The 20,759-nt window shown below is 46.5% G+C and overlaps 1 protein-coding gene across 15 annotated transcripts in view; it reads left to right on the top strand.

The window, feature by feature from the left end:
• Window positions 1-20,759, top strand: part of LOC110505152 (LIM and calponin homology domains-containing protein 1) — a 155,371-nt gene that overhangs the window by 87,191 nt on the left and 47,421 nt on the right. For 14 of the 15 annotated variants that reach the window (XM_021584176.2, XM_021584175.2, XM_021584170.2 and 11 more), the window contains 3 exons: window positions 1,367-1,473; window positions 9,628-9,658; window positions 17,630-17,740. In XM_021584176.2, coding sequence (XP_021439851.2) covers window positions 1,367-1,473; window positions 9,628-9,658; window positions 17,630-17,740 — 249 coding nt within the window. Of the gene's footprint in view, window positions 1-1,366; window positions 1,474-9,627; window positions 9,659-9,972; window positions 10,461-17,629; window positions 17,741-20,759 lie in introns of those variants that run through there. The other variant, XM_036970371.1, reaches the window with a different exon arrangement.

Here is a 20,759-nt window from a genome sequence, read left to right as displayed (position 1 = left end):
AGTCACCAATTCTTTTTTTTACACCTTTATTTAATCTTTGTTTAACTAGGCAAGTCAGTTAAGAACACATTCTTATTTTCAATGACGGCCTAGGAACGGTGGGTTAACTGCCTCGTTCAGGGGCAGAACGACAGATTTTCACTTTGTCCGCTCGGGGGATCCAATCTTGCAACCTTACAGATAACTAGTCCAACGCTATAACTACCTGCCTCTCGTTGCACTCCACAAGGATACTTACTGCCTGTTACGCGAATGCAGTAAGCCAAGGTAAGTTGCTAGCTAGCATTAAACTTATCTTATAAAAACAATCAATCAATCATAATCACTAGTTAACTACACATGGTTGATGATATTACTAGTTTATCTAGCGTGTCCTGCGTTGCCTATAATCTGACTGAGCGGTGGTAGGCAGCAGCAGGCTCGTAAGCATTCATTCAAACAGCACTTTCGTGTGTTTTGCCAGCAGCTCTTCGTTGTGCTTCAAGCATTGCGCTGTTTATGACTTCAAGCCTATCAACTCCCAAGATTGGGCTGGTGTAACTGATGTGAAATGGCTAGCTAGTTAGCGGGGTGCGCGCTAATAGCGTTTCAAACGTCGCTCGCTCTGAGACTTGGAGTAGTTGTTCCCCTTGCTCTGCATGGGTAACGCTGCTTCAAGGGTGGCTGTTGTCGTTGTGTTCCTGGTTCGAGGAACCCAGGTAGGGCAGAGGAGAGGTACGGAAGCTATACTCTTACTCAGGCAATACTAAAGTGCCTATAAGAACATCCAATAGTCAAAGGTTAATGAAATACAAATGGTATAGAGAGAAATAGTCCTATAATTACTATAATAACTACAATCTAAAACCTCTTACCTGGGAATATTGAAGGAACCACCAGCTTTCATATGTTCTCATGTTCTGAGCAAGGAACTTAAACGTTAGCTTTCTTACATGGCACATATTGCACTTTTACTTTCTTCTCCAACACTTTGTTTTTGCATTATTTAAACCAAATTGAACATGTTTCATTATTTATTTGAGGCTAAATTGATTTTATTGATGTATTATATTAAGTTAAAATAAGTGTTAATTCAGTATTGTTGTAATTGTCATTACTACAAATAAATTTCAACAATCGGCCGATTAATCGGTACTGGCTTTTTTTGGTCCCCCAATAATCGATATCGGTATCGGCGTTGAAAAATCATAATCGGTCGACCTCTAGTCTCCATGTGTGTGTCCGTGATGGGGGACAATCTCAATGTATTTCTCCCTTTATCCACAAAAGGAGGGTATTCACCTTTCTCTGAGTAAAAGTGAGTATGTGCCCTATTTTAACTGTGTGTGTGTGCACGTGTGTGTGTGCATGCGCCCTCTCTCCACAGGACAACCTGAGTGTGTTCCTGCGTGGCTGTGAGGAGCTGGGACTGAAGGGCTCTCAGCTGTTTGACCCCGGGGACTTACAGGACACCTCGACACGCCCCAAAACCAAGTAAGACATCACACACACACACACATGCTTCCTTGACTGGCTGGGTGGCTGAAAGACTGGCTCGTTGATTATACTGGCCGACTCACTCTCCGTAGGGTGGTTGGACAGTTGTTCTGTCTGTGTCTTTCTGTGTCTGTCTAGCTGTCAGCCTGTATGTCTTTGTTTTTTCATTCATGTTCTTTATCTATTTTCATCCATGTGTGCATTTGCTTGTCTTTCTACCGATCTGTGTCGCTGTTATGTCAACAGTACAGTAATTAATGTCAAAGCAAAGAAATGTGGCTTTCCTGTATGCAACGTCACTCGGCGGGAGATTGTGACGTTGTAGCTGTTGCTAGGTGAGTAGGTGTTGCCCCCCCCCACCACCAACTATCCTTGTGCCAGGGCTGCTCTGTCAGTCAGTCAATAAAGAGAGCGCGAGAGAGAGGGAATGAACGATTGGGAAGGACAGAGAGAAGAAGAGAGGTAGAGAGAGAGTTTCTTCACTTTGTGACAGGGCAATGTCAAACTTAGCAGGTCTCCGGGATGGCTTGACTGGTTCTGTCATGACATATGATTCCATGAAGAGTTCAGGTGTGGGCCAAGGGAATACTATTTGCTTTACTCACACACTCGTCACACTGTGTGTGTGAAGGTGTTTTTGTGCATGCGTGCAAATGTGTATGTGTGTGTGTCCACCCTTTCACTGATGCCTGTGCATTTGCTTGGCTCCAAACAAAGTTCATTGTATTTGAATTAACCAAGTTCTACTGTTGATGGCAATGCATCCTTGCATTGACTTATATGACTTTTTTACTGTCCCTTAGATTGTGTGTGTAGCTCTACCCTTTTCTCCTGCCACTCTGCCCAGTGTTCAGGCAGGTGTGTTCTTATCTAGAAAACGGATTTGGACGGGGGTGCATAAAGAGACACCGCTCCGCACAATGTGCTATGGCCTGGAATATGTCTTCTGTTCCATCTGCTGATGGAAACAGATCCATTTCCAAGATAAGTGACAGGTGGAGAGAGAGCGAAAGAGGGGGGGGGGGGGGGGGAGAGGGCAAGTGAGAGGGAAGAGAGATACTCGAAGGGGAGAGAGCGAGGGACAGCAAGAGAGAGTGAAATTGAGAAAGAGAGTGAGATTGAGAAAGAGAGTGAGTTTGAGAAAGAGAGTGAGATTGAGAAAGAGAGTGAGATTGAGAAAGAGAGTGAGTTTGAGAAAGAGAGTGAGATTGAGAAAGAGAGAGAGAGATTCAGAAAGAGAGCGAGAGATTGAGAAAGAGAGAGAGAGATTAAGAAAGAGAGAGTGAGAGAGGGAAAAGGAGTTTGATGGAGGGAGTAAAGGTGAGATCACATGCAGTGATCTATTACCTAGTGGAATCTGTATTGCCTTCTTTCTCAGGCAGGCTTTAGATGTGGTTATGTAAGTAAGCAAGGTAGCGTGGTAGAGAAAACAGACCTGTCTCTCTGTTAATTTAGTCAAGCGAGAGGAGAGGAGGAAGGAGATAAAGAGGGGAGGAAGGTGAAATGACACAGGGACCTTCTGTTGGAATAGAGGGAAGTTGGAGAGGGAGGTGGAGAAACTAACGCTGAGACTTACTTGACCCCTGGCCTTTTGGTTTCAACCCCCCTATTTCACGTTCTTTCTTTTGAACTTTATTTTTCTCTATATAAGGTATCTCTCTTTCTCTCTCTCTCTTTCTCTTGTTGTCTTGCTGTCTCTCTCACTGTCTCTCTCTCAATCTCTCTTCCCTTTTCTTCCCCCTTTTTCTGTTGGATCAGATATGAGTATTATGTTGCCGACCAACAAACGTGTTCCTCTCAAGGTATCACGACTTCCACCGAAGTCGGTTCCTCTCCTTGTTCAGGCGGCGTTCTGCGGTCGGCGTCACCGGTCTTCTAGCCATCGTCGATCCACTTTTAATTTTCCATTTGTTTTGTCTTGTTTTCCTACACACCTGGTTTTCATTTCCCTCATTTATTTTTGTGTATTTAACCCGCTGTTCCACCCCCATGTCTTTGTGTGGAATTGTTTGTTGTAAGTGCTTGTGCACATGTTTACTGTAGTCAGCAGGAGCAGGTGCCCCTGGTATAGGGGTCGAGGAGCGCTTCCAGGAGCAAGCAGCGATGATCCACCATCTCGGCGCCGCCATGGACTGCGTCGTCCAAACCATGGACCGCTGGGAGAGACAGGGAGTTCCTCCGCCTCCACCAGCACAACCAAGGCCTCCACTACTCGACCCCTCTTCACCCGGTCCCAGTGGGATTCTCGCCCTTCCCCGGGAGTATGACGGGACGGCTGCACGCTGCCAGGGTTTCCTATTGCAGCTAAATCTCTACCTGGCAACCGTCCACCTGGCTCCTTCGGGCCGTGAGAGGGTGTCCGCCCTCGTCTCGTGCCTCTCAGGGAAAGCCCTGGAGTGGGCCAACGCCGTGTGGGGAGAAGGAGACGCGGAGACAGGAGACATTTCGAGGATTTCATCCGCCGTTTCCGGGCAGTCTTCAACCACCCGCTCGAGGGTAGAGCGGCGGGTGAACGTCTCTACCATCTGAGGCAGGGGACGAGGAGAGTCCAGAAGTTCGCCCTGGACTTTCGAACCCTGGCCGCCGGCGCGGGATGGAGTGACAGGGCCCTGATCGACCACTATCGTTGCAGTTTGCGCGAGGACGTCCGTCGGGAGTTGGCCTGCAGGGACACCACCCTCACCTTCGACCAGCTGGTGAACCTGTCCATTCGGTTGGATAACCTGCTGGCTACCCGTGGACGTCCAGAGCGGGGTCTGTTGGTTCCATCGCCCAGCACCACCGCACCAATGCCCATGGAGCTGGGAGGTGCTGTGGCCGCAGAGGTCACACTGCCGGTCGGTGCCGAGTTGGCTCCTCTCGGGATCGAGGCAGCAGGCAGGGCACTCTGGTGTCACCCCAGGGGAGCCGGCACCATTCTCATCCAGAGCCCTCTGTTTCAAACATATTTTTGTATGTCACTTTTCCTGAATAAGCATAAGGCGCTCGTCGATTCAGGCGCGGCTGGGAATTTTATAGACAGATCGTTCGCCCATAAGTTAGGGATCCCCATTGTTTCCGTGGCTGTGCCCTTCCCCGTTCACGCCTTAGACAGTCGACCATTAGGGTCAGGGTTGATTAGGGAGGCCACCGCTCCCCTGGGCATGGTGACGCAGGGGGATCACAAGGAGAGAATCAGTCTCTTTCTTATTGACTCTCCTGCATTTCCCGTGGTGCTAGGCCTACCCTGGTTAGCCTGTCATGACCCCACTGTTTCGTGACAACAGAGGGCTCTCACGGGGTGGTCGCGAGAGTGCTTGGGGAGATGTTTAGGGTTCCCATTGGTGCTACTATGGTGGAAATCCAGACCAGGTTTCCACCGTGCGCACCCCCCTGAATATGCCGATTTGGCTATCGCCTTCTGTAAAAAGAAGGTGACTCAATTACCACCCCATCGATGGGGGATCGATAAATCTCCTGGTAGACGCTGCACTTCCCAGGAGTCACGTGTATCCCCTGTCACAGGTGGAGACGGAGGCTATGGAAACATATGTCTCCAAATCCCTGCGTCAGGGGTATATTCGGTCCTCCACTTCACCCGTCTCCTCGAGTTTATTTTTTGTGAAGAAGAATGAGGGAGGTCTGCGCCAGTGTATTGACTATCGAGCTCTTAACCAGATCACTCTGAGGTACTGTTACCTGCTGCCACTCATAGCCACAGCGATTGAGTCAATGCACAGGGCGCCCTTCTTCACCAAATTAGATCTCAGGAGCGCTTACAGCCTGGTGCGTGTCCGGGAGGGAGACGAGTGGAAGGCGGCTTTTAGTACTACCTCAGGGCATTATGAGTACCTCATCATGCCGTATGGGTTGATGAATGCTCCATCAGTCTTCCAAGCCTTTGTAGACAATATTTTCAGGGACCTGCACGGGCAGGGTGTAGTGGTGTATATTGACAACATTCTGATATGCTCGAATATGTGTCCCTGGTGCGCAGGATGCTTGGTCGTCTGTTGGAGAATGACCTGTATGTCAAGGCTATGAAATGCATGTTCTTTCAACAGTCCGTCTCCTTCCTAGGGTACCGCATTTCCACCTCAGGGGAGGAGATGGAGAGTGACCGCATTTCAGCCGTGCGTAATTGGCCGACTCCCACCACAGTAAAGGAGGTGCAGCGGTTTCTAGGGTTTGCCAATTACTACCGGAGGTTTATCCGTGGTTTTAGCGGCTCCCATTACTTCACCGCTGAAGGGGGGACCGGTACGGTTGCAGTGGTCGGCTGAGGCAGACAGGGCTTTTGGTCCCCTGAGGGCTCTGTTTACCTCGGCTCCCGTGCTGGCCCATCCAGATCCCTCTTTTGCATTCATAGTGGAGGTGGGCGTGTCCGAGGCTGGGATAGGAGCTGTGCTCTCTCAGTGCTCTGGTACGCCACCAAAACTCCGCCCCTGTACCTTCTTCTCGAGGAAGCTCAGCCCGGCAGAGTGAAACTATGACGTGGGGGACCGGGAGCTGTTGGCTGTCGTCAAGGCTTTGAAGGCTTGGAGACATTGGCTTGAGGGGGCTAAACACCCTTTTCTAATCTGAACTGACCACCGCAATCTGGAGTACATCCGGGCTGCGAGGAGACTGAACCCTCACCAGGCAAGGTGGGACATGTTTTTCATCCGTTTTGTTTTCACCCTTTCTTACAGACCAGGTTCCCAGAACGCTAAGGCAGACGCAGTGTCCCAGATGTATGACACAGAGGAGCGGCCCGTGGATCCCACTCCCATACTCCCACCTCCTGCCTGGAGGCGCCAGTAGTATGGGAGCTGGACATTCAGCAGGCGCTACGTGCAGAGCCCACTCCCCTCCAGTGTCCCACTGGGAGTCTGTACATTCTCTCTGTTGTCCGTCACGGGCTGATCTATTGGGCCCACACGTCACCTTCCTCTGTTCATCCAGGCATTGGTCAGATGGTGCGCTGTGGGAAGTACTGGTGGCCCACTTTGGCTAAGGATGTGAGGGTTTATGTTTCCTCCTGCACAGTGTGCACCCAGTGTAAGGCTCCTAGGCACCTGCCCAGAGTGAAGCTACACACCTTACCCGTTCCATAACGGCCGTGGTCGCACCAGTCGGTGGATTTCCTTACTCATCTTCCTCCCTCACAGGGTAACACCACGATCCTGGTCGTTGTGGAACATTTTTCTAAGTCCTGCCGTCTCCTCCCTTTGCCCGGTCTCCCTACGGCCCTACAGACTGTGGAGGCCTTGTTTACACACGTCTTCCTGCACTACGGGGTGCCTGAGGACATAGTGTCTGATCGGGGTCCACAGTTCACTTCGAGGGTCTGGAGGGCGTTCATGGAACATCTGGGGGTCTCGATCAGCCTTACCTCAGGTTTTCACCCCGAGAGTAACGGGCAGATGGAGAGAGTTAACCTGGATGTGGGTAGGTTTCTGAGGTCTTATTGCCAGGACCGGCCGGGGGAGTGGGCGGCGTTCGTGCCCTGGGCAGAGATGGCCCAGAACTCGCTCCGCCACTCCTCCACTAACCTCTCCCCCTTCCAGTGCGTACAGTAACTGGGGTATCAGCCGGTTCTGGCTCCTTGGCATCAGAGTCAGACCTAGGCTCCTGCGGTGGACGACTGATTCCGGCACGTGGAGGAGACATGGGACGCCGCTCATGTTCACCTTCAGCACGCCGTGCTGCGCCAGAAAGCCAGCGCAGACCGTCACCGCAGTGAGGCCCCGGTGTTCGCCCCGGGGGACCGGGTCTGGCTCTCGACTCGAAACCTGCCCCTCTGCCTGCCCTGCCGGAAGATGGGTCCTCGGTTTGTGTGGCCATTTAAAGTCCTGAGGAGACTGAACGAGGTGAGTTACAGGTTACAGCTTCCCCCCGATTACCATATTAACCCCTCGTTCCATGTGTCTCTCCTCAGGCCGGTGGTGGCTGGCCCACTCCAGGAGTCTGAGGTGCGGTAGGTTCCTCTGCCCCCGAGGGGGCCCCGGCATACTCCGTTCGATCCATACTGGATTTGAGGCGTCGGGCGAGGGGCCTTCAGTACCTCGTGGAGTGGGAGGGGTACAGTCCGGAGGAGAGATGCTGGGTTCCAGTGGAGGACGTGTTGGACCCTTCAATGCTGCGGGAGTTCCACCGTTGGATCGCCCTGCAACTCGCCCTCCGGGTTGTCCCCGAGGCCAGTGCCAGCGAGCTGCTGGAGCCGCATGTCAAGAGGGGGGGGGGGGGGGTCGGGGGTCGGGTACTGTCACCACTTCCACCAAAGTCAGTTCCTCTCCTTGTTCGGGCGGCGTTCAACAGTCGGCGTCACCGGCCTTCTAGCCATCGTCGATCCACTTTTCATTTTCCATTTGTTTTGTCTTGTTTTCCTACACACCTGGTTTTCATGTCCCTCATTTATTTCTGTGTATTTAACCCGCTGTTCCCCCCATGTCTTTGTGTGGAATTGTTTGTTGTAAGTGCTTGTGCATCAGTTTACGGGTGCGCGTCGGGTTTTGAACCCATGTTGATTATTTATTTATGCCGTTGGTTTTGCAATTAAACTGCTCCGGCTATTACCTAGTTCTGCTCCCCTGCGTCTGACTTCCCTGCCACCAGTTACGTACCCCTTACACAAGGGGAGTTCATGTAAAGGCAAAAGGATCCCCTTTACATGTCTCTCTATCAAATCGGCCAGAAATGGGAACAAACAGAATATCTTCCAAATATCTTGCAGTTGCTATAGAGCTTTTCTTTTAATAATTGGAGAGATCTGGCTTTTGAACCCTGAATGAGAATCTGACAGGGCTAGGGGCTGCACAGAATACCTGATCGACAAATTACCTCCACCTCAAAACAGCCAAGCCTGATCTGAGTCATATAGTATAAGGATTAGTGAATCTACATGATCCCATGGCACTTGTCTCAAGAGTATGGGGGTGTTATCCTTGGTGTCTACCAAATCATCCTCAGCTTCCAATTGGCTCATTCAAGCCCTGTTCATTCTCCTGCAATTCTTCCCTAGGTCATTGAAGAGAATGTGTTCTCAGCCAACCTGGTAAAATAAGGGTTAGGTATGAACAAGCATATTGACATGTAACTCAATGGAAACTTTTCATTCCTCACGTGATTAAACTTCCACCAACTAACGATCTGGACATGAGTCATTTGATTGACAGTTTCGTAATAATCCCACTCATGTGGGAGTTAGCTGCATAACACTCTTAACCTCTGGGTGACCTGTACAGATCATAATGACAAGGAACAGTGTGTGGGAGCTGAACAAGCCAACAAGGTTGACCTATGACCTCTGCTGACTAGTGTGTGAGTAAAGTATCAACTGTAGCCTTAGATCAGCTCACCAACTACACACATGCATGTGTTCCTTCACGAATGTGCACTATACACACACAAACGGAGGCTCACGGTCACAGGCACACACACAAACTCATGCACTCACACTCACATGCTAGACAAACACAGAACCTGTAGATATAATTCAGTCTGTAACCATTCTGAAACTGACACATGGTTTAATGTTTATTTAGTTTGATGAAAAATATGTTAGCGGGAGAAAGAAAGGCAAACCATCTTTGTGTCAGAAAAAGAAAATGAAATAATAATTGAATTTGTGTGGTTTGTGTGTGTGATTGAAAGGCACTCTGGCCTCTCCGCCTTTGCCCTGCTATGGCCTGGAGCCTCTTGAACACTGAAAAAACATCCAAACAACCTTGTGCTGCAGCAACAGCATCAGGCTGGAGAGTTTGGAGATCAAACACTATTATTTTCTCTCTTTCAACCACTCTCTCTCCCCTTGTCCCTCTCTACGTTCCCTCTTTCTCTCTCCCTCTCTCTCTCTTTCTCTCTCTCTCTGTCTCTCTCGCATGCTCTTTCCCTCTGTCTCTGTTGCTCCTCCCTCCCTCTCTTTCTCCCTCCCCTCTCTCTCTTTCCCTCTCTTTCCCTTTCCCTCTATCTCTCTCTCCCACTTTCACTTTCTCCCTCCTTCTTCTCTCTCCCTCTCTCTCAGCCCAGATGGGGCTTTCCACAACTGCATCTGTATGTCATTCCATACTGTATCTACAGTGTTGTTTTTATTGATTTATTTCTATGAGAGCGAAGAATGCAGCTCATTTGACAGCTCTCTAACCTGGTCATCCTCATCTCTCTCTCTCTCTCTCTCTCTCTTCCCGGCAGGGTTGCCGACTGCAGCAGGAAGCTGACAAATGTAAGTGTCACCTCCTATATTGTGTATTTTGTTTGTCCAGTAAATATATGTTTATGCTATGTACGCTCGTATGCGTGGGTTGGTCTCTCTCTGTCACTTTGTCTGTCTGCCTCTCTGTCTGTGTTCTCTCTATTTCTGTCATTCTTTATTTCTCTGTCGCACCTTTCTCTTCATCATCAGTAAGGTATCCCTCTCCCTCAGTCAGTCCATCCCATTAACGCTTCTCTCTCTCTCTCTCTCTCTCTCTCTCTCTCTCTCTCTCACACACACTCCCTCACTCTCTCACTCTCCATCTATCTCCTGTCTCTGCTGCTTTAAGAGGAGCTAGCGAGCTAGCATAGTGCTGTTGTCATTCTCTGCGGTGTGAGCAATGGCAGCTCTCTGCTTGACTTGGCTAGCTATAGTGTACTCTGTAGGCCATCTCCAGCTCTAGCTCCACAGCTGACCGAGCTGTTTTAGCTGTTTTAGCAGAGGGACATTGAAACGCTACATTAGACTCCGTCGGCACTGCATCAGAACATCCCATGAACTCACAACAGCTGTAGAGGGAGCTAGCCTAGTGCTGGTGTCGACTGTAGTCTTTTCGTTGTTGCAAACTGCAGCAGCAGTATTCAATTATTCATCTTTTTGCTCAGACTCTGAGCACCATCAGACTGAGAAGATGAGATAGGTGGAGAAGTATTTTTGGACTGTTTTGTAAACGCAGCTCGGACTCGGCTAGGAAAAGGGACTATCATGAGGGACTGGATGGAATTCTGCTGGCCTTATGCAATGTTAAACTGATGCATACGTAAACAATAAGGTATCTATTTTGTTTATGTTGTAGGTATGTTTTATTGTAAATATTGTTTGGTGTTTTGGTTCTGTAGGTGTGGAACTGCTGCTGGGTGAAGTTGGTGTTTGTGCGTGCTTGTGCATGAGTGTGCTCATGCTCTTGTGCGAATGTTGTGTGCACGCGTGTTAATGTGTGTGTGCTTGTGACACAAAGTGGTTATTTTCCCATCTGGAAAGAACACATTTAGTTGGGTCTCGTAAAGCATATCAGAGAAAACAAGCACTGTAAAAGCAGTGGTGGAAAAGTACCCAATTGTCAGACTTGAGTTATTAAAGTAAAGTAAACTTAATAGAAAATGACTCAAGTAAAAGTGAAAGTCACACAGTAAAATACTACTTGAGTAAAAGTCTAAAATGAATTGGTTTAAAATATACTTAAGTATCAAAAGTAAATGTAATTGCTGAAATGTACTTAAAGTGCCTTTGGAAAGTATTCAGACCCCTTGACTTTTTCCACATTTTGTTAGGTTACAGAATATCTAACATTGATTAAAACACTCCCCCCCCTCGTCAATCTACACACAATACCCCATAATGACAAAGTAAAAGCAGGTTAAGAATTTTTTGCTAACTTAAAAAAAAAAAAAAAAAACGGAAATATCACATTTACACAAGTATTCAGACCCTTTACTCAGTAATTCGTTGATGCACCTTTTGCAGCCTCGAGTTTTCTTGGGTATGACGCTACAAGCTTGGCACACCTGTATTTGGGGAGTTTATCCCAATTTTCTCTGCAGATCCTCTCAAGCTCTGTCAGGTTGGATGGGGAGTGTTGCTACATAGCTATTTTCAGGTCTCTCCAGAGATGTTTGATCGAGTTCAAGTCCGGGCTTTGGCTGGACCACTCACGAACATTCAGAGACTTGTCCCGAAGCCACTCCTGCGTTATCCTGTTGGAAAGTGAACCTTCGCCCCAGTCAGGTCCTGAGCGCTCTGGATCAGGTTTTCATCAATGATAGAAGCTGAAGAACATACAGTATGCACATCCAGGTACTTTCAGCAGGTGCTGGAGTTGTTGGCAAACTCATGGAAAACAGAAGGGAAATTGCCGCACACTGCTTCTCATGCTCCCAGATGATATTTATTTACAACATTTTGACCCTTAGGTCTACATCAGGTATCCATATCCCAGGTGGAGGTGGAAGGTCCTATATATAGGGGCAGTACTTAGTGAAATCAATTCCTGAAACAGGAAGAAAAAAATGTAGAACATAGTTTATCAAGGACCTCTCAGTACTTTGCTCCGTTCATCTTTGCCTCGATCCTGAATAGTCTCCCAGTCCTTGACACAGAATGATGCTGCCACCACCATGCTTCACCGTAGGGATGGTGCCAGGTTTCCTCCAGACGTGACGTTTGGCATTCAGGCCAGAGTTCAATCTTGGTTTCATCAGACCAGAGAATCTTGCTTCTCATGGTATGAGAGTCTTTAGGTGCCTTTTGGCAAACTCCAAGTGGGCTGTCATGTGCCTTTTACTGAGGAGTGGCTTCCGTCTGGCCACTCTACCATAAACGCCTGATTGGTGGAGTGCTGCAGAGATGGATATCCTTCTATAAGTTTCTCCCATCTCCACAGAGGACTCTAGAGCTCTGCCAGGGTGACCACCTGGTTATTGGTCACCTCCCTGACCAAGGCCCTTCTCCCCCAATTATAAACAGAAACTAAAACAGGAAGCACCCGTGCTCAGGTCTGTTCAACGCTAGTCCGACCAATCAGATTCCACGCTTCAAGATTGCTTCGATCACGTGGACTGGGATATGTTCCGCATAGCGTCGAACAACAACATTGATGAATCTGTGAGCGAGTTAATTAGCAAGTGAATCGGTGATGTTGTACCCACAGCGTCTATTAAAACATTCCCCAACCAGAAACTGTAGATTGATGGCAGCATTCGCGCAAAACTGAAAGCGCGAACCACTGCTTTTAATCAGGGCAAGGTGATCGGAAACATGACCGAATACAAACAGTGTAGCTATTCCCTCCGCAAGGCAATCAAACAAGCTAAGCGTCAGTATAGAGACAAAGTAGAGTCGCAATTCAACGGCTCAGACACGAGAGGTATGTGGCAGGGTCTACAGCCAATCACGGACTACAAAAAGAAAACCAGCCCTGTCACGGACACCGATGTCTTGCTCCCAGACCAAATAAAGAGGTATGTGGCATGGTCTACAGTCAATCACGGACTAATCGCAATCACACTGCCCTTACCCATCTAGACAAGAGGAATACCTATTCAAGAATGCTGTTAATTGACTACGGCTCAGCATTTAACACCATAGTACCCTCCAAACTCGTCATTAAGCTCAAGACCCTGCCCTTTGCAACTGGGTCCTGGACTTCCTGATGGGCCACCCCCAAGTGGTGAAGGTAGGTAAACAACATCTCCACCCCGCTGATCCTCAACACTGGGGGGTGCGTTCTCAGCCCTCTTCTGTACTCCGTGTTCACCCATGACTGTGTGGCCATGCACGCCTCCAACTCAATCATCAAGTTTGCAGACGACACTACAGTGGTAGGCTTGATTACCAACAACGACGAGACGGCCTACAGGGAGGAGGTGAGGGCCCTCGGAGTGTGGTGTCAGGAAAATAACCTCACACTCAACGTCAACAAAACAAAGGAGATGATCGTGGACTTCAGGAAACAGCAGAGGGAGCAGCCCCCTATCCACATCGATGGGACAGTAGTGGAAAAGGTGTAAAGTTTTAAGTTCCTCGGCGTACACATCACGGACAAACTGAAATGATCCACCCACCTACAGCGTGGTGAAGAAGGCGCAACAGCACCTCTTCAACCTCAAGATGCTGAAGAAATTTGTCTTGTCACCGAAAGCACTCACAAACTTTTACAGATACACAATTGAGAGCATCCTGTCGGGCTGTATCACTGCCTGGTACGGCAACTGCTCCGCCCACAACCGTAAGGCTCTCCAGAGGATAGTGAGGTCTGCACAACGCATCCCCGGGGGCAAACTACCTGCCCTCCAGGACACCTACACCACCCGATGTCACAGGAAGGCCAAAAAGATCATCAAAAACAACAACCAACCGAGCCACTGCCTGTTCACCCCGCTATCATCCAGAAGGCGAGGTCAGTACAGGTGCATCAAAGCTGGGACCGAGAGACTGAAAAACAGCTTCTATCTCAAGGCCATCAGACTGTTAAACAGCCATCACTAACATTGAGTGGCTGCTGACAACATACTGACTCAACTCTAGCCACTTTAATAATGGTTAGAGCCAGAGAATCCCGGTGGAAAGAGGGGAGCCGGCCAGGCAGGGACAGCAAGGGTGTTTCGTCGCTCCTGTGCTTTTCAGTTCACCTTCACACCCCTAAGCCAGACTACACTTAATCATAGGACCTACTGAAAAGATGAGTCTTTAATAAAGACTTGAAGGTTTGAGACCGAGTCTGCTTCTGCTTCTCTCACATGGATAGGCAGACCATTCCATAAAAATGGAGCTCTATAGGAGAAAGCCCTGCCTCCAGCTGTTTGCTTAGAAATTCTAGGAACAATAAGGAGGCCTGCGTCTTGTGACCGTAGCGTACGTGTAGGTATTTACAGCAGGACCAAATCGGAGCGATTGTTGGAGCAAGCCCATGTAATGCTTTGTTGGTTAGCAGTAAAACCTTTAAAATCAGCCCTAGCCTTAACAGGAAGGCACTGTAGAGAGGCTAGCACTGGTTTAATATGATCACATGTTTAGGTTCTAGTCAAGATTCTAGCAGTCATGTTTAGCACTAACTGAAGTTTATTTAGTGCTCTATCCGGGTAGCCGGAAAGTAGAGCATTGCAGTAGTCTAATCTAGAAGTGACAAAAGCATGGATTAATGTTTCTGCCACATTTTTGGACAGAAAGTTTCTGATTTTTGCAATGTTACGAAGATGGAAAAAAAGATGTCCTTGAAATCGTCTTGATATGTTTGTCAAAAGAGAGATCAGGATCCAGAGTGATGCAGAGGTCCGTCTCGGTGTTATTTGAGACGACTGTACAACCATCAAAATTAATTGTCAGATCCAACAGAATATCTCTTTGTTCCTTGGGACCTAGAATTAGCAAATCAAATCAAATGTTATTTGTCACCTACACATGGTTAGTAGATGTTAATGTGAGTGTAGCGAAATGCTTGTGCTTCTAGTTCCCGACCATGCAGTAACATCTAACAAGTAATCTAACAATTTCACAACAACTACCTTATACACACAAGTGTAAAGGAATGAATAAGAATATGTACATAAAAATACATGGATGAGCGATGGCCGAACAGCATAGGCAAGATGCAGTACATGGTATAGAGTACAGTATATACATATGAGATGAGTAATGTAGGGTATGTAAACATTATTTAAAGTGGTATTGTTTAAAGTGGCAAGTGATACATTTATTACATCCGATTATGAATTATTTTTAATTATCTGTTTTGTCCGAGTTTAAAAGTAAAAAATGTGCCGCCATCCACTTCCTCATGTCTGAAACACAGGCTTCCAGGGAGGGCAATTTTGGGGCTTCACCATGTTTCACCAAAATGTACAGCTGTGTATCATCCGCATAGCAGTGAAAGTTAACATTATGTTTTCGAATTACATCACCAAGAGGTAAAATATATAGTGAAAACAATAGTGGTCCCAAAACGGAACCTTGAGGATTTCATGACTAGAAGCTCAAAAGACAAAAACGCAGTAATATTTGTTTGGGTAAAATTAAATTTGCTATCGTAAATGTTAGCAACTCCTCCACCTTTGCGGGATGCGCCAGGGATATGGTCACTAGTGTAACCAGGAGGAGAGGCCTCATTTAACACAGTAAATTGATCAGGCTTAAGTCATGTTTCAGTCATAATCACATCAAGATTATGATCAGTGATTAGTTCATTGACTATAATTGCCTTGGAAGTGAAGGATCTAACATTAAGTAGCCCTATTTTGAGATGTGAGATATCACAATCTCTTTCAATAATGACAGGAATGGAGGAGGTCTTTATTCCAGTGAGATTGCTAAGGCGAACACCGCCATGTTTAGTTTTGCCCAACCTAGATCGAGGCACAGACACGGTCTCAATGGGGATAGCTGAGCTGACTACACTGACTGTGCTAGTGGCAGACTCCACTAAGCTGTCAGGCTGGTTAACAGCCTGCTGCATGGCCTGCACCCTATCTCAAGAGTGCTGAGTCCACACAATGGCTTTGCTAAATAGAGGGAGATGAGACAGCCTAGCTACATAGAGGGAGATGAGATAGATAGCGGATGAGGTTGGCACAGTAAATTAGTTTGTCAGGGCTATGCTAGCCCAAAAATGGACTAAAGGAGCCTAATGTTACCCTTTATAATCCAAGGAGTTTACATGTTCTGTTTAGAGGTGAATTGGCTCTGGCAGCCAAAACAGCCAAATACTCCATCTAAACGTGAATTGATTCTCAATTGCGGTACAGTTTTAGAATTGTAAAGCCCTCTACTTTCATATCACCTCAAAATAATTTCACAAATACTAAATATACACTTACTGTGCACAGGTTTTAACACAGTTTGAGCAGACAGTATTTTCAGTGACAACACGTGTGGTTCTGTCTTCCGTTTATACACAGGTGTTCGGTAACGCCTCTTTGTCTTCCTTCTGTTTCCCGTAAACAAGCATTGTAACATGGTGACCCTGTAAAGATGTGGCGTAATGTAACCTTTTGTTTTTTGAAAATGATTTATCTCCGATATGAAAGATACGTTCCTTATATTTCTATAAAACGGACTGAAAGCGATGCGCTTTAACGTTTAGAATGAGCGTCAGGACTCTTATCAAAACTTCCTCAGGCCAGAAGACACTATCGTCAATAGGCGCTAAAGGTAGTTAGCCTCTATGAATGGGTTAGGGCTATACTAGAGTAGTAAATCAACCTTACCCATGTGGCAATGGTAAAGAGAGAGAGAAATATAGCTGTGTGTTCACATTGTGTTCATATTGACCTGATTTGTGGCCAGGACAATGGCTAGGTCTTGTCTTGCTTGTACAGAAACCCATCACTAGCCAATTCCAATGATAGTGAAAAGAGTGGACCAAAAAAAACAGGAAGTGAACCCTGTTGGTGGCCATTTTGATAAAACTGTTGTTGGTACTCCTCACAAATTAAAGACAAGTGGAATTGAGGGTGATTTGGGTTGTATGCCATGACTTCACATTAAACAAACACTCAACGGAGAAAATTGTATATTTTTTCTAGCTAATGGGTACAGTGTGCCTTTGAGCCATAGCTGGCATCTATCACAGTGTGTAATGTGGATTTCTCTGATTGTTCTCAGTTGGCTGAGAATGCTTGTGTTACTGTTGGATAGCATTAGCGTTGTGAAGTATACCTTAGAGCTGTCAGGAAGGTATTTCGTGACCTACAGTATGCTAACTTTGCTCATATGTTGATTTTGCGGTGGCATTTTGCCAGGTTTACTCAGGAAGTAAACAGTTGGTTTTGGTGTGCGACATTGTGCCCATAAAGCATATATTTAGCAACTCTGCTAATTAGCACATTAGCTAATGTATCATGTGCTAGCAGCCTTGCATCATAAATGTCACAATCATTTGTAGAGACGGACCAAGTCGCAGCGTGATTAAAGTTCTACATAATTTATTTTTATGTGAAACTATCAAACAAAAACAAGAAACAAACAACAAACCGTGACTACAGCGGTGCACATGGACTAACTCGAAATACCAAATTCAATATCCCACAAAACACAGGTGGAAAAAGGCTACCTAAATTTGATCCCCAACTAGAGACAATGATTGCCAGATGCCTCTAATTGGGAACCATATCAAGCACACCAACATAGAAATATGAAAACTAGAACACCACATAGAAATAATAAACTAGAACACCCCAGTCACGCCCTGACCTACTACACCATAGAGAAACAATGGGTCTCTATGGTCAGGGTGTGACAATAAATTACACACAACTTGTGCACAAGATATGGAGAATGAGACCACTGGGAATTGGTTAGGCCAAAAGTGTTGCCAAAAGTTGGTCAACTGTGTGGTTGGGTCAATTGGACATGAACTGCCATTAAATTGAAAACTACAGAGTGTGACGTTAATGCATTGTCTTGTTAATACTGGCTCTAAATCCTCCTCCTGTTGTAATTCCTCCCCAGGTTCTGATTACCATATACTGGCTGGGCCGGGCTGCCAACAGCTGCATTTCCTACAACGGGCCCACACTTGACCTGAAGGAGTTTGAAGGCTTGCTGTCACAGATGCGAAAGGTACGTAAAGGCTATGAGATGTCATAAACCCCGGGGTTTGTGGAGGCTCAGTTGCTTGTGTTCTAGTGCTAACAATGTTAAGGTTGGGGGTCCAATTCCTTGAAGGGCTGTGAATTTTAGGTACTTTTTGCAGTTGCTAAGTGACTGTACTATTAGGAATATTAGACAAGAAGGCACTGTCCAACCAAAGCATATGTTTTATTTTGCAGACATAAGGATGTTATTATGCAAGCTCTCCTCGGGGTGCATTCATTGTTTCACAACTTCCTTTATCTCCTCTTCTCTCTTCCCCTCCTCATGGAGTCGTCCCTAGACGAGAATGAGCTCTCTCTCTCTCCCTCTCTCCCTCTCTCCCTCCCTCTCTCCCTCTCTCCCTCCCTCTCTGTCTGTCTGTCTGTCTGTCTATCTATCTAGTGATGATCTCAGGCCTTCCGCTGGTCTTCCAGAACCAGTGGTGTAGAGTACTTAAGTAAAAATACTTTAATGTACTACTTAAGTTGTTTTTTTGGGGGGGGGGGGGTATCTGTACATTACTTTACCATTTCTATTTTTTGACAACTTCTACTCCACTACATTCCTAAAGAAAATAATGTTGTTTTTACTCCATATGTTTTCACTGACACCCAAAAGTACTTGTTACATTTTGAATGGTTAGCAGGACAGGAAAATGGTTAGATTCACACACTTATCAAGAGAACATCCCTGGTCATCATTACTGCCTCTGATCTAGCGGACTCACTGAACACAAATTATTTGTTTGTAAATGATGTCTGAGTGTTGGACTGTGCTGCTGGCTATCCGTACATTTATAAAGAAAATTGTAAAAATTGTGCCATGTGGTTTGCTTAATATAAGGAATTTGAAATGATTTATACTTTTGCTTTTACTTTTGATACTTAAGTATATTTAAAACCAACCACTTTTTGACATTCAATCAAGTAGTATTTTACTGAGTGACTTTTACTTGAGTCATTTTCTATTAAGGTATCTTTACCTGTACTCAAGTATGAAAATTGGGTACTTTTTCCACCCGTGTCCAGAACCAGTGTCAGTCAGGCCTATTAGAACCTGGACTTTGGCTTTTGACAGACATTGAGGGACAGACAGGGACGTGGCTGTAGCTACCGGTCCCCCCATTCAGAGCATGATGTCACTCCTCTGCCATTTATTCCATCCCAGCAATTTGACATCCCCCACTGCTATTCTCTTCAAATGAGAAATGACCAATAAGCCTAGAATGCTTTCCCAGATGTCCTTATAATCCACCACAACCGGGCCACGTCTCCACTTAACAAAAGATAACGGGCAGTGACTTAAAGTGAGAGAGAAATTCAATATATTTATGAAATAATGTTGTACGTAATACAGGAGATGTAGTGATATGTGTTAGCTGTTGTAGTGGTGAGAGGCTCAAATTATGTAAACTTAGTGTTGATGTAGACAAATAGTAATTTAACTTGACAAATAACATTCAGTCAATAGATCAGTTGAATATCCTGTCTGAAAATAAAGCATCATAGTTTGTTACCTGAAAAAGGGCCTGAAAAAGTGAGGCTCTCTGAAGGCTAGTCAGTTCAATGGCCACCAGACACATTCCTAAAGTAGGGCTCTAGGTGTGTTAGTGTTGGGATGGAACAAAAGCCGGCACGCCCTTTAGCTCCAGGACCACTGCTGTTGTCTGAGCTCACTCAGGTTTCAGCTTGGGGGTTCACAGGCTGATCTGACCAATAAGTAAGACCCCCCCCCCCCCCCCCCCAGAGTTGCCACTCAAAGCTAGCCATTGTACCCAAAATACCCACAACCCCTCCCCCCACACCCATCACAAGGTCAGACAAATAGGACCTGAGCATCCTCCTTCACTCAGGATCTGGCACAGAGGGAGAGGAAGAAAAGGGGGGAGTAAATTGGATAGGAAAGGGGTTGAAGTGGAAGTAGGGAAGAGGGAGGGAGGGAGGGAGGGAGGGAGGGAGGGAGGGAGGGAGGGAGGGAGGGAGGGAGGGAGGGAGGGAGGGAGGGAGGGAGGGAGGGAGGGAGGGAGGGAGGGAGGGAGGGAAACTGAAAGGGATAGTGGGAGGATGCAGAGAGACTCTGCATGTAGAATTCTGCTAAAATATTGTCCGTGTACCACGTAAAACACCAAATAATGCATGCAGAGCAGAATTAGGCTGAATCAGATTCAGATTCAGATTCAGATTACACAGACCCACAAAGAATTTGAAAATAAGTCCAATTTTGATAAACTCCCATATCTATTGGGTGAAATACCAGTGTGCCATCACAACAGCAAGATGTGTGACATGTTGCCACAAGAAAATGGCAACCAGTGAAGAACAAACACCACTGTAAATACATCCCATATGTGTTTATTTATTTTTCCTTTTGTACGTTAACTATTTGCACATCGTTATAACACTGTACATAGCCATAATATGACATTTTAAATGTCTTTATTCCGTTGAAACCTTTGTGAGCTTAATGTTTACAGTTCATTTTGTATTGTTTATTTCACTATTTCACTTGCTTGGGCAATGTAAACATATGTTTCCCATGCCAATAAAGCCCTTTGAATTGAATTGAATTGAATTGAGAGGGGCTGAAGGAGGGAAAGAGACAGAAAGAGCGAGGGGAAGAGCGGGAGTAGGAGAGAGGGGTAAAGTAAGGCGATAGAGAGGGGGGTTAAAGAGGGGGGTAGGTGGCTGCCAGGAGGGGGAATGGGAGGGGAGGAAGAGAAACAAGGCAAGACCAGGAGGTTTCTCAGGCAGGCGGGAAGGAAAAGCTTTTTCTAAGAGCTGGAAACCAAGGAGGCCACAGACCAGGACACAGAGGTAGAAGAGAGACAGAGGTAGAAAATCTATTCAAATCTGAGAGAGGGAGAGGAAGTGAATGTAATTGTCCAAGTTGGAGGAATCATGGTGAGTGATGGATCCGGATTGGATGGGATATTGGGATAATCTCAACACAAAAAAATTTACATTGACGTGGTGGATGTTTTTTTTGTGTGTGTGTGTGTGTGTGTGTG

The sequence above is a fragment of the Oncorhynchus mykiss genome, chromosome 31, assembly GCF_013265735.2.
Source record: "Oncorhynchus mykiss isolate Arlee chromosome 31, USDA_OmykA_1.1, whole genome shotgun sequence".
In the NCBI taxonomy this organism is placed as follows: domain Eukaryota; kingdom Metazoa; phylum Chordata; class Actinopteri; order Salmoniformes; family Salmonidae; genus Oncorhynchus; species Oncorhynchus mykiss.
Note: the sequence above shows the minus strand (reverse complement) of the source record. Positions and strands in the feature narration are given on the sequence as shown.